Raw genomic sequence first — 13,176 nt, 5'->3', positions numbered from 1 at the left:
TGGTGGCTGAAGGCAGCTGAGGCGCAGGGCAGCCAGGAGCAGGGGGGGATGTTTGTGGAAATGGCTTCATACTGAGCAAGGGCTTGTTTGTTTTCCAGCCCAGAAAGGTATCGTCAAATTTTGGGATGAATTTGGTTATTTGTCAGCAAACTGGAACCAGCCTCCATCCAGTGAACTGCGCTACAAACGCCGGAGAGCCATGGAGATCCCTACCACGATTCAGTGCGGTGCGTCCAAAATGGCAGTGGTGATGAGGCTTGTTCTGTGGAAGGAGGAGGGGACTCCTGGCAACTGCTGGGGAGCAGATCAGTGGGGAAGAGATCTGAGATGAGCTTCGCGGTCACTGTCCGCTTCTAGAGCTTTTCTCCTGTGGGTTGCCTTTGTCCACACCTGGACATCCTGGCAGAAGGTTCCTTCCCTCCACGGTTTATAACCATGATGTTCTCAGGTGATCTTAGAGAACAGGGCAGCTGCAGCCAGTGACAGTGCTGAGAACAAGTCATGAACAGGAACCGTCCAAAGACACCCATTTTAGCACCAGAATAAGATCTGGAATTTCCCCATAGGTAATGGGAAGTAGCCCCGTAATTTATATTCTGACACACTGGCCTGCGAATTGGAACTGGGTGTGAGTGCAGAAGGGAACCATTTGCAGTCAACTTTCAAATGCAGTGCAAGTTCCCTGCTGTGCATCTCTAACCAGCTCTGGCTGAGCCCTTACTGGGATGTGGGAGATGTTAGCACAGCCACTTTGTCTCATGGTAGAGGGACACTAGACTCCCTTTACCTCATTTTTACCACAGGACTTGGGGTTGAAGATGTAGCGAGGAATTTGAGACCAATCTTACGGAGTTACTTTGTTAGGCTTTCCTGCCTTGGTGGTTTTCTTAGTCCTTTCCAAGTTCTGCCCAAGGAGGATGAGCTTTCCCATCATTCTGCTTGCCCTCTGCTATCCTTCCAGAGCCTGAATTAAGAATGCTTGTGTTTTCTTGGCAAAACTTGGATTTGTGTTAAGCTGTTCATTTCCTGGTAGGCCAGCAGTGCTCTGCTGGCCAAATCAGTCTTCCTCATTCATCTAAAGTTGATTAGGTTGTTACGAACTCTTTTTCTGGTGGATAAATCTGGGATTTGTTTTGTGTTGCTGTCGGTAAGAGACAGCCGGATTGCTGTGGTGAGCAGCGATTTCAGGACTGGCTGCTCGGTGTGCTTTGTATGTGCTGTCACTGCAGCAGTAAGCGTGAGCTCCTCTAGCACTGGATGATGCCAGGCTTCCTCAGATCCTTGCTAGGAATGCTGGGTAGAAGGTGTGAGGTCCTCCGCCAAGCGTTTTGTGAGCTGTGGCTTCTCACGCTGGTCTTATTGCATGAGATAGACCTTGGAAATTGGTGTAGTCCTAGAGCGTTAAGTGGGCTTGAGAAGTGCTATGGAAAGAAACAGTTCTGTGGCTCAGGCTCTGTGTTCCTGACGGGCACGGTATTTGTCTGACAGATGTGTGCCTGAAGTGGCGGACGCTCCCATTCCAGCTGAACTCAGTGGAGAAGAACTACCCCGACAGCTGGGTGTGCTCCATGAACCCCGATCCTGAGCAAGACAGGTGAGAACAAGTTAATTCAGAGACTTCTCCGCAGTGTGTGGTATCTGCATATGTGGGCCTGTTTTTCTGGTCATCTGTTCTTTGAGAACAACTGGGGGGATGGGCAGGGCCTTCAGTCTGTGAAAGAGCAGTGATGATGTCTGTGTTTAGAGCTGGTGCACTGGTCAGCATCTGTGCCAGATACACATGGCTGAGCGCACCCTTAGCCAGTTTGCAGGTGACACCAAACTGGGAGGAGTGGCTGATAAGCCAGCTCATGCATCCATACAGAGGGACCTGAACAGGCTGGAGAAATGGGCTGGTGGGGACCTTATGAAGTTCGGTGAGGGGAAGAGCGAAGTCCTGTCCCTGGGGAGGAACAAGCCTGGGCACCAGGCTGTGCTGTCCAGCCTGGAGCAGAGGAGGCTCAAGGGGATATCAACAATGTTCATGGATGCCAGAAGGTAGGCAGCAGAGAGGATAGAGCCTGGCATTCTCAGTGGTGCTTAGTGGCACGACCAGAGACCGTGAACACAAACCGGAACACGGGAGGTTCCCTCTGCCCATCAGGAAACACTTTGCCTCTGTGAGGGTGACTGAGCCCTAGCACCTGGGGAAGTTGTGGAGCCTCCATCACTGGAGATATTCCAGGAGATGGTCCTGGGCAGCAGTCTCTGGGTGGCCCTGCCTGAGCAGGGGCTTGGACCCAATGGACCCCAGAGCTGCCTTCAGCCTCTGCTAGGGTTTTGGTGACGTTAGGTTCCTTTATGGATTTTCTGCACTGTCACTGAAAATACAGCCATAGCCTTAGTTTATGTGTGTTAATTTCATTTGAATCAGCACCAGAGCAACTGCAGAACAGTCACAAGCACAGGCTAGAAGCGATGAGTGTTCAGTGGAGTCTCTGCAATTGTCTTTATTGTTACCGCAGTTGTTTGGCACCCAAACTGCAGCAGCACTTCTGAGGTGCAATGAGGAATGACATTGTGGACACTTCATGGAACAAGGCAGTGATTCACCTCTCAGTGGTGTGCTTCATGGTGATAACATTTAGGTAGAATCTGAAATACGAAAACAACTGCTCTGGGCTGCTGCTTGTCTGCAGAGAGACTCTGCCAGAAGCTGATCCTTGTCTGCTTTATAAAGAGGGGAGCTCCTCAACCGCAAATTGGGTGCCTTGGCTCAAAGCTTAAAGACAAAGGGAATGAATCCAGGTGGTAACTTTGAATTTGAATAAGAATTTTAACATCTCTGGCCAAAAAGGCTACAGACATGTTGGCAGTGGTATTCGGCAGGTAGTGATTTTCTGGCTTCTTCCTTCTGGCACCCGTCATGGGAGGAATGCCGATGCTGACTTCCCTCTTGCTCTGTTTCTTTGTGCCCCGGTGTGGAGCTGCGCAGAGCATGGTGGTGCCAAGGGTGTTCCCCCACGAAACTGCTGAGATAGGGCCCCATCTGCAGGCACCTCCAGCCCCCAGGCAGGAGTAGCATGGCTGGGAATGCATTTCTCGTAGACACTCAGGTTCTTCAACCTGCAGCCATGTTTCTACTTGTTTGCTTGCAGACAAGTGTTTTTACTGTGTAACCTAAAAGGAACTTGATTTGCTAATGGAAGAATTTACATTTTGTGTTTGCAATACCTTGCAAATTTGGAGGAGTTTGGCTGCATTTCACGTGGGAACATGTTGGGATGCTGGTTAGAGTTAGAGTGCCTCCACAGTGGGCACATGCATGGAGTTGGCCCACATCCTGCTTGCAGTTGAGGTGCTTTGGAGAGATGATCCAAACTTCTGGTCATTTCAGCTCCTTCAAAAGGGATATGTGGGAGGATAAATAACTATTTTTGGATTGAGTAGGCTCATGTGCATTTTCCAACGGTGGGTGCAGTTGTTCCTCTTACAGGAGGTACAAGGGTTTCTGCAGGAGTTGTGCTGGCCCTGTTGGCTTGGCTGGAGCCAGCAGAGATCAGAGCTTCCTTGCACAGTCACTGCGCTTCTAAACTTCCCTCCCAAGGACTCTACTCCCTGATGTTTCCTGCTGTGTCCTTGTGCTGTGGGCTTGGATACCTTCCCTTCTGTATCTTGACCATGCACCCTAGCTGCTCCATTCCAGGTATTTGTGCTGTCTGAGGATTCAGGAAGCATTGCTGTCCCCACCATGGTTGAGGCCTCAGGCTCGTGCACCATGAGGGGCTGTGCAGAATCATCCACCCAGCCCACTGTAGGAGTTGGTTGGATGTCTTGCGTAGTGCAAGAGTTGTCTTAGTGCTACTGCTTTCCTAACTCATATCATCCCTATGTGACTTTGTCCTGAAGGGGCTGATCCCATTTGCATCTGTCCATGACTCATTCCTGTGACAGGAGATGAGCCTGGGAACAACTCGGTCCCCACTGGCAGTGCTCCTGACCAGCTGCTCAGCTACAAGCTTGAAGGCAATGCCAGTCCACTTTCATGTCTTTCCTCCCTTTGTTTTCCTCCTCTTTCAAGCTCCCTTCCAGGATTCTGCATCTGTGAGAACCTGTGACATTGGGATGCTCACCACCGCTTTGTAGGCCACAAGGTGAACAGGATGGGAAAAGCAAATAGTTCCGGCTTATTGCAAAGGGAAGCGTGGCCTCAGGCAGCGAGATGAAGGGCAGCCTCTGGGAACGCTTGTGTAAATGAGGTCTTATTTGCGACTTACTGGTCATAAGAGTTCCTTTCTTCACTGTGAGGGTGGTGAGACACTGGAACAGGTTGCCTAGGGAAGTGGTGGCTGCTCCATCCCTGGAGATATTCAAGGTCACGTTGGATGGGGCTTAGATTTGGTCTAGTGGGAAGTGTCCCAGCCCATGGCAGAGGGGTTGGAATTAGATGATCTTTAAGGTCCCTTCCAACTCAAACCATTCTATGATTCTTTCTAAAATGAAGATGAGGTCTGTAAAAAGAGGAATTGTGATGAAGATGTAAGTTGATGGGATGGAATATTGCTGTAAAAGTCAGAGTACAGAAACGGTACAAAAAGCTCACCACAGCCAGTCCTAAGCTGTGTTCAGCTTCAGTGCTTGGAACTAGTAATTCGCAGCATCAATGGCTTGGTTTTTAACAGCTCTGCTTTTGATGCTCACATCATGTATGTGGTTGCCAAAAAGAAAACCACTGGTTTTGAGATTGTGGCTACTGTGGGATGTGAAGCGGTTTTACTGCTTCATTTGGGATGGGATGTGGGGACAGTGCTGTGGCTGTGAGACAGGACAGGTTCTGCTGGCGTTGCTGAGGTCATCTTGCATTCCCTCCGTGCTAGCTGTGAAGCTGCTGAGCAGAAGCAGAAGGTACCACTGGGAACCCTGAAGAAAGACTTGAAATCACAGGAGGTGAAGCAGAAACATCTGACAGAGAAAATCCGCCACCAGCAGGTGAATTTGGAGGTCTCCAGCGAAGCCCAGCAGGTTTGAGGGACCTCCCTAGTACAATCGGCTGATGCAGAGTCATGTCTGTCGCAGCCTCTAGTGCCGCCTGCACTCCTCCAGGGGGCAGGGGTGGTTTTAGTAAGAGAAAACGAGCATCTTGGCTTGTGTTTCACTTTCTGCTAGGCAAACAGGAGTGACTGCATGTGTTTGGATGAAGGGATGTCTCTTGAAGGCCCCAGAACACACTTGATTTTAAAGTGGAAAACTCTTTGCTGGGCTGGTTCAGGCAGGCCCTGACAGCTTGTAGACATGCCCTTGCTGATCTCTGTAATACTTTTTTTAACAGAAAACCACTCCAGTTCGCTCTCAAGGTGACTTAAAGAAACTGCCGCTGGAAGTGAGCACACGGCCTACGGGGGAGGTAAACAGGGGACCACTGTAGGCTTTGTGCTTTCTGTGCTTTCCTTGGCTGCTCTGAATAGTAGTGCCTGACTCTTCTGTCCTTTCTCTCTCTGTGCGCTCATTTGTTTCAGAATCCCCAGTCACATACCCAGCCCCAGCGCACGCGATCTCCTCCATTACCTGATGTAATCAAGAACGCTCCCAGCAGACCACCATCATCTACACTTCTTTCCAAGACCAGCAGTCAGCCGAAAAAGAGCTCTTCAGCTTCACCAAATGCAAGCACTTCCAAACCGGCAAGCGTGCTCTCCAAGGGGGACGCCAGCAGTTCCAGGACTCCTCAGCACACTGTGACAGCTGGGAAGTCTAACAGCACTTTAAAAACTCTTGCCAAAGCAGGTTCAACAACAAAAGCACCCTCTGCTGCCCAACAGAACTCCAAAAGCTCCTGTGAAATGCCCTCTCCAAAAGCTGCCAAAGCGCCAGCACTAAAGAAATCTGCCACTGCCAAATGCCCACGGGTGAGACTTGATGGAATGAAAGCTGTCGGCTGCTTCCCTGCCCCTCTGTGTAGCCTGTCTTGCTCTGTTGCATGGGGTTTACACCGTCCCTGTGCAGGACAGGATAACTTTTGCTTTGCCTCCTGGGTTTGGGTGCTGTTCCACACCCCTCGTGAGGACCTTTTCCATCTCTTCCCTGTTAGACCAGATGCTTTCCCCAGAAAAAAACCAATGTGGAGTGACAATGTGAGCATTTGTATGCTCACACAGCACCCACTGGCACCTGCTGGAAACACCACTAAACTGCAAAGGAAGCACGTGATGCTGAGCTTTTTAAACTTGACTGCAAGAAGGTTTTGGTTGATAGCAGGTGGGGATTAGAGCTGGAGCTTGTGTGCTTCCTGCAGGGCTCCACCACTCAGAAGAGGACCTTGAACAGCATAGAGGATACGTCTGAGGAGGAGGGAGAGGACAAGAAAGAGAAGACAAAACGGGGAAGATTTGTGGCAGCGGAAGAAGAGAAGAAGGACTCTGGTGAGGTAGTGGTGGAGGTGAGAGTGCGCTGGTTTCACCAGCAAAAGGTGTCAAGTGTTTATACTCTTGTTGGGAGGCAGCTAATGTGTGCTCTCTGCTCACAGCTCACGGACAGCGCTGGGGAAGAAGAGTTGGTGGAACTGAAGAAAGCTCAGAAAGGTGAGAAATGAGCCCTTGAGCTGCCTCTGGCATCAGACACAGCGAGAAAGAACTGTTGCAGAACTAGACTCGTTGTTGAGATGTGTGATTCCATTAATGAGCCTTTTAAAATAAGAACTAGTGTAAATTTGGATCCCAAACCCTGATGTGACTCTTAACTCACGTGGAACATTTCGGCCAGGAACCTCTTGATTAGACAAGAGGCAATTACGGTGGTTATGTATCATTCAAAGGAAATGCCCCAGGTTTAGGTTTGCCCTGACTCGGGGGGCTGTCTTCTGTCAAGCTCACGCAGAATGCATTGGCCGCCATCTGAATGCTCGCAAACATCCTTACTGTTGTCCTTGCAGATAAAGGGCTGCATGTGGAAGTGCGTGTGAACAAGGAGTGGTTCACAGGCCGTGTCACAGCTGTGGAAGTGGGCAAGCATGCAGTGCGCTGGAAAGTGAAGTTTGATTATGTTCCTACAGACACCACACCGAGGGATCGCTGGTAATTATCTCAGGCTACTGGATTTTGGAGACTTTATTTGCTTTTAGGAGGAAGAACCCATTTTACTTCCATCGATGCTGAAGACAAGTATGTTGCCATCATGTCAAGCAGCACATGTATACTATCAGCTGCTTCATGAGAAGTGAGCATGACAGACTCCCTACAGTGATGTTCCTGTGCAGACAGTGTTGCGTTATCAAGAGGTGTCAGCTGGGTACAGGTTCTGAGGAGCCTGCTCGCAGTGTTTTAGATATGACCAACTTAGGAAAACATGTCTTGACTTTCCCTTAATCCTTTTTTTCAGGGTGGAGAAGGGCAGTGAGGATGTGAGGTTGATGAAGCCCCCCTCTCCTGAGTACCAGGCTCCAGATACGCAGCAGGAAGAGGAGGTGGTTGTGGCTGAACCTTCTACCTCAGAATGTGTCAGAATTGAGCCAGACACCACTGGTCCCAGCAGCAGCCAAGAAACAGTAGACTTACTCGTCCAGATCCTTCGGTGGGTTCCCTGCAGTTCTCGTGAGCTACTGCAGTCTGATTGCTTCAGTCTGTTAAGCTCTAATCTGGCTTTGTGGTTTTCTTTCCTACGTAGAAATTGTTTGCGGTACTTCTTACCCCCAAATTTTCCGATCTCCAAGACGGAGCTGAGTACCATGAGCTCGGAAGGGTTGTTGGCGTTTCCATTGGTGAGTTCAATATTTCTGTAACGTAAGGGTGAGGGTTTTCCCCACTCCCATTGTTACAGCAAGCGTACATCCTGCCGGTGCAAGACTGCACTCTTCAGAAGGTCATTTGGCTCCTCAGCAGGCGAACGTGGCTGAGATAAAGAACGAGCGCCTCTGAAATGTGCCTCGGGCCTTTGACAGTGTTGTCTGAGCACTTTTGTAATGACCACCCAGCTGTGGGAGAGCTCTTGGCTGCAGCTGTCCTCACTTCTTGTCCGTTGCTGTTACACTTTTAAAAAGGAGGGACCAACTTGGGGGGTTGCAGAAGGATGTAGGCTGACCGGGAGAGGGGTTCACCACCTTTATCAGTCTAACTTACACAGAGGCAATCTTAAAACTGGAGAGAACACATACCCAGCACCCCTCACACTTCTCCAGTGGAGAAGGCTGAGTGCCTGTGGCCCAGCTGTATATCTGCTGACTGTTGTGGCCTCTGTTTATCTGAGTGAGGAACAGATACTGCACCAGGATCCACGGGCTGCTTCTGGGAGGTCCAGTGCAGGCTGAAAGGCAAAGAAATGGTACTGGCTTCTCCGACTTAAGACATAAAGAAGAATTTCTTCATGATGAGAGTGGTGAGGCAGTGGCACAAGTTGCCCAGGGAAGTTGTGGCTGCCCCATCCCTCAAGTTATTCAAGTCCAGGTTGGATTGGCCTTGGGCAGCCTGATCCAGTGGGAGGTGTACCTGCTCATGGCAGGGGGGTTGGATAATATTTAAGGTGCCTTCCAACCCAAACTATTCTATGATTCTGTGACTTCTGCAGCCACAAAAGAGGCCTTTTCCAGAGTGTGACAAAAGCCACCTACAGGTCTAAAGCTTCTGCGGTAGTCTTCAAAGCGCCCTCCGTCTCAGTGCATGCACCGGCAGTTTCTCTTGTCTATTCCTCTTTTTTTTCCATTCATTCAGGAGGCGGCTTGAGTTACGCCTTGCTGCTTCCGCAGGACATGATGGGCTCACCTGGAATTTTCTGCGAGTGTGTTCCTGCCTCGCAGCCATCAGCTGTGTGCTCCAGGCGCTGAGGTTGCCAGAGCTCTCTACAGCGTAACTGTGCTTTTTCTCAGAACACACTGCATCCTTATCTGAGCTCAGGCACCTTTTGTTGCAATTCTGGTCTTTGAGGAATGGGAAAACCCATGTGATTTTCATGCCGCCTGCAGTAGGCAAATCAGAAATGTAAATGTGAGCGTGGTAACGGCTGCGGGCAGGGCGTGCAGAGGCACGGCGTTAGGCTGGGGGTTTGGTCACAGCGTGCTGGGAGCTGGACTCTTCTACAAGCCATGAGTGCTGGGGGTTTCTTGATGCTCGGTGCCGCTTCTAAAAGCGTCATCTGTTGTGTTTTGTTTTCTACAGAAAGACTATTTCAAACAGTATGAGGTCGGTCTGCAGAACCTGTGCAACTCCTATCAGACGCGTGCTGACGCCCGGGCCAAAGCCTGTGAGGAAAACCTCTGCAACATGGAGAGGAAGCTGAAGGAGACAGAGGAGAAACTGCAGAAGCTGAGGACCAACATTGTGGCCCTTCTGCAGAAAGTGCAGGAGGTGGGTGAGGACAGGGTGTGAAACCAGAGCTGCCCCGCAAGCCGCAGCATTCCCCAGGCCCTCCAGGCACCAAGATGTTTAATCCAGCAGTTACCTGGGCTCCAGCTCTTTCTCAGCTGGATGCAGCCTGGGCCATGAGAAGCAGCAGAGCGCGTGGCTGCTGTTGCTGCCCACCTTTGGGGTCCAGGCCTTGGAGGTCCTGATGAGTTAGTTTTCACAGATGGATTTTTCATGGCATGTCTGTAGTTTTCTGCTTTCTGCTCTTTAACATGAGGCTGCAGAATTCCCCTGGGCAGGCTTCTGCAGGGAATTTCTGTCCCATTCTTGGGCAAAAAGGTGGTGCAAGATTCTGAACCTCACGTATAGAAATGCAAGCCTTTAAACAAATAATAATATAAAAAAAAACACAGCGAAGTCTTTTTTTTAATTATACTATTAAATAATAAATTTAAATAGCAAATATAGATTTAAATAAAAGCTCTACAAAATAAAACTTTAAACTACTTGAAATAAATTTAAGACCTTCCAATGGAAAAGCTACTGAAAGCAAATGGAAGCAGTTGCTCCCTGTTAAGACAATATGTGTTAAAGCTAAAACAAAAATACTGACGTGGCCCTGATCAGCCCAGGAGCTCTGTGGCCTGAGTGCGCTTTTTGAGCAGCAAGCGCAGGCTGGTGTCCACGCGCTGTCTGTCAGACTCCGGCGAGCAAAGCTGGTGGTGTTTTCACAGATGTTGAAGGCTGCCCAGGACAGATGCTGTGCTGCTGTCTTCTCTGTGCTCACACTATTCTTCCAAGAGTCACTTCTCACTGCTATTTCTTGTGCCTTTGGTTCCAGGACATCGATATCAACACAGATGATGAATTGGATGCGTATATCGAGGACTTGATCACAAAAGGAGACTGAGAAGCCCCAGCCCAGGTCCTGGAGAAGCGCAGAGGAGCTGGCTGTTGCAGGCGGAGGCGCAGATTTCCTGCAGAGAAGGACGATGGTGGCTGATGAGGAAACAGGGTTTTTAGCCAGTACTTGCATTGTGTTGGTGTACAACTTCTTCTTGTGACTTTACCTGAAAAAGACATTCGTGCTGTGGGCAGGAAGATTAACATTGTAGTTCTCTGAACTTCTTTTTTTTTTACAAATATTTATTTTTAAAATAACTAAGAGCTGTGCCTGACGCAGCGGGAGGGGCGGCTGGGTGGTGACAGTGAGGGAGAAGTGTGACTACCCTTTTGGCAACTGGGGAATATTCACATGCTGCACCTGGCAGAGCAGAACATCCTGCCTGGCACAGAGTCTCAATAAGAACCTTGCAGCAACTTAAAGTTTTGGGTTATGGAAGAGAAGGCCACGACTAAGACTTTGAAGATGCCGAACTTGGGCTAGAGAAAGACAAGTCAGGAATTGGAGCTGCACAGAGGAGATCAAAACATGGTCCCTGGGTAAGCATGAGTGGAGGAGGTGAAATCTTGGTGGGTCTGAGGCAGCAAAGGGCAGAAAGTTGGCATTTGCCTGTGAGGTTCCTGAATCAGAGGTCGCTGAAAGCAGGTGGAGTTGTCACCATGCTAACAGTCAGGCTGAGGATCCTTGTAAGAGAGGGTGGACTCCTGGGCTGCCGCAGGGGGCTGGGATCATCAGGAAGAGCGCCGGAGCATGGAATCGTTCCTAGCAGTCACCTTATTGCATACTTTTGCTGCTGATTCTTTGAGACGCAACTGCAGTGGCTCAAGAACTCTTCGACGAGCTGAAAATAAAGCGACCCTCCATTCCATTGTCACTCTCCAGGTTTGCATTGCTTTGATCTACTTGCTCTTCCAGGTAATTTCATTATAGTGCTGGAATTTGGAGTCTTTGGAGCCCTGAGTCCCATCTCACCCTGAGTCAGCAGCAAGGAAGATGCTTTTCCCATGTCCTCAAGTCCAGCAGATTGCTTGAGGCCAAAGTGGCTCACTTGGAGTTCTCTGGCTGGTCAGCTTCTCAGGTCTGCCATGATGAGATGTCCATGAACTTGGTGCTCAGAAAATAGAACCCCCCTCCAGCCCGGTGCTTTGAAGAAACACAGCACGACCAAGAGGTGTGCACCTGCAGGAACATCAAGTGAAATGAACTGTCGTGGGTTTGGCTGGCTTGGAGTACGTTTTCTCCTTAACAGCTGCTATGGTGCTGGTTTGGATTTAGTTTGACAATAATGTTGATAACACCATCATGGTTTAACCCCAGACGGCAACAAAGCGCTTCATGGCTGCTTGCTTACTCTTTCTCCTGGTGGGATGGGGAGGAGAATTGGAAAGAAAAAGGTGAAACTTGTGGGTTGGGATAAAGACAGATCAGAACTGCAAAGGAAGAAAAGTCATAATAATAACAATAATAATAAAAGAATATACGAAGTGAGTGGTGCTCAGTGCAGTTGCTCCCAAGCAGCGATCCCCTGCATCTCAGCCAACTCCTCCAGTTTGGACACTGAGCAGGACAAGAGGGTATGGAATCCCCCTTGGCCAGCCTGGGCCGGCTGTCCGGGCCGTGTACCCCATGCACGCCCCACCTTCTTATGGCAGCTCAGGATGAGAAGCTGAAGAAAATCAACTGTGTCCCAGCTGACCTGAGGTCAGCACCAACCCCTTACTCTGTACCGTGCACGTTGTGCCCAGATCCTACACTTCCTAATTACTTGCCACCCCTTTTCCTTTCTCAGTCTGGACACACACAGGTACCGTTCCCTGAGGCGATCCCTCTACAATGTCCAATGTTGGTTTGACTTCAATGGGGTTGGTTTGACTTCAATGAACTTTTTTTTGATGTCAGAAGACTTATTTTGAATTTAACGGAGTTTTGTTGAATACATTGGATTAGTTTTTACTTCAGCAGAGATATTTTGCATTCAGTAAACTTGTTTGGACTTCAGTGGAAGTGTTTGGAGTTGAGTTATTTTTTAATTTAAGGGACTAGTTTTGACTTCATTGGATTTGTCTTGGATTCGGTGTAATTGTTTTGACTTCAGTAAGTTTGTTTTGATTTAAGTGTACTTATTTTGATTCCGAGGCATTTGTTTTGACCTCAGTGGAGTTGTTTTGAATTCGATAGCCTTGTTCTGATTTCAATGGAGTTGCTTTGACTTTGGTGGATATTTTGTTACTTCAATGGAATTGTTTTCACTTCAGCGGATGCTTTTTGACCTCAGTGCACTTGTGTTGAGTTTTGATGGACTTGTTTTGACTTCAGTGGAGTTATTTTGACATTGATAGAGTAATTTTCACTTCAGCGGAGTTGTTTTGGCTTCCATAGACTTGTCGTTCCAGGGAGGCGAGATAATGGCTCCGGGCACAGCAGGTCCCCAGCTGCACCCACCGGCAGCTCAGCTGGTGGCACGTCCCCATCACCTCGGTAGTCTCCTCGTGTCTCTCTGCTGAGCTCAGTACTCGGTGCACCGGCCTTTAAGAGCCTGAGACAAGGAATGTGTCCGGTTCTTGAACAGCCACCCCACCCTGACACCTCCTCTCCCGGTGTCCTCAGAGGCTACACAGGTAAGAGGGGGAGGAGGAGAAAGGGAGGAAAAAGAGGAGGAGGAGGAGGAGGAGGAGGAGAAGGGGAGGAAGATTAGGAGAAAGAAGAGGAGGAAGAGAAAGGGAAGAGGAGAAGAAAGAGGAGGAGGAAGATAAAGGGAAGAGGAGGAGACAGGGAGGAAGTGGAGGAAGAGAAAGGGAAGAGGAGGAGGAGAAAGAAGAGGAGGAAGAGAAAGGGAAGAGGAGGAGGAGAAAGAAGAGGAGGAGAAGGAGGAGAAAGGGAGGAGGAGAAGAAAGGGAGGAGGAGAAGAAAGGGAGGAGGAGGAGAAGAAAGGGAGGAGGAGGAGAAAGGGAGGAGGAGGAGAAG

The 13,176-nt window shown here is 49.4% G+C and overlaps 1 protein-coding gene across 3 annotated transcripts in view; it reads left to right on the top strand.

The window, feature by feature from the left end:
• Positions 1-12,724, top strand: part of MORC2 (MORC family CW-type zinc finger 2) — a 34,566-nt gene extending 21,842 nt beyond the window's left edge. Inside the window, exons 15-27 of one of the 3 annotated variants that reach the window (XR_008452687.1) lie at positions 99-227; positions 1,489-1,594; positions 4,857-4,968; positions 5,309-5,383; positions 5,496-5,885; positions 6,272-6,415; positions 6,503-6,557; positions 6,908-7,049; positions 7,354-7,545; positions 7,639-7,732; positions 9,123-9,311; positions 10,150-10,751; positions 11,128-12,724. Coding sequence is in view for 2 of the 3 variants with exons in the window: in XM_054081993.1 (XP_053937968.1) it covers positions 99-227; positions 1,489-1,594; positions 4,857-4,968; positions 5,309-5,383; positions 5,496-5,885; positions 6,272-6,415; positions 6,503-6,557; positions 6,908-7,049; positions 7,354-7,545; positions 7,639-7,732; positions 9,123-9,311; positions 10,150-10,218 (1,697 nt within the window). In the remaining variant the exon portion in view is untranslated. Of the gene's footprint in view, positions 1-98; positions 228-1,488; positions 1,595-4,856; positions 4,969-5,308; positions 5,384-5,495; positions 5,886-6,271; positions 6,416-6,502; positions 6,558-6,907; positions 7,050-7,353; positions 7,546-7,638; positions 7,733-9,122; positions 9,312-10,149 lie in introns of all 3 variants that reach the window. The other 2 variants (XM_054081993.1, XM_054081994.1) reach the window with 2 other exon arrangements.
• Positions 12,725-13,176: the final 452 nt, after the last annotated feature.

This window comes from Cuculus canorus, chromosome 17 (genome assembly GCF_017976375.1).
Source record: "Cuculus canorus isolate bCucCan1 chromosome 17, bCucCan1.pri, whole genome shotgun sequence".
NCBI lineage: Eukaryota > Metazoa > Chordata > Aves > Cuculiformes > Cuculidae > Cuculus > Cuculus canorus.
This window is presented reverse-complemented; position numbering and strand designations above follow the sequence as displayed.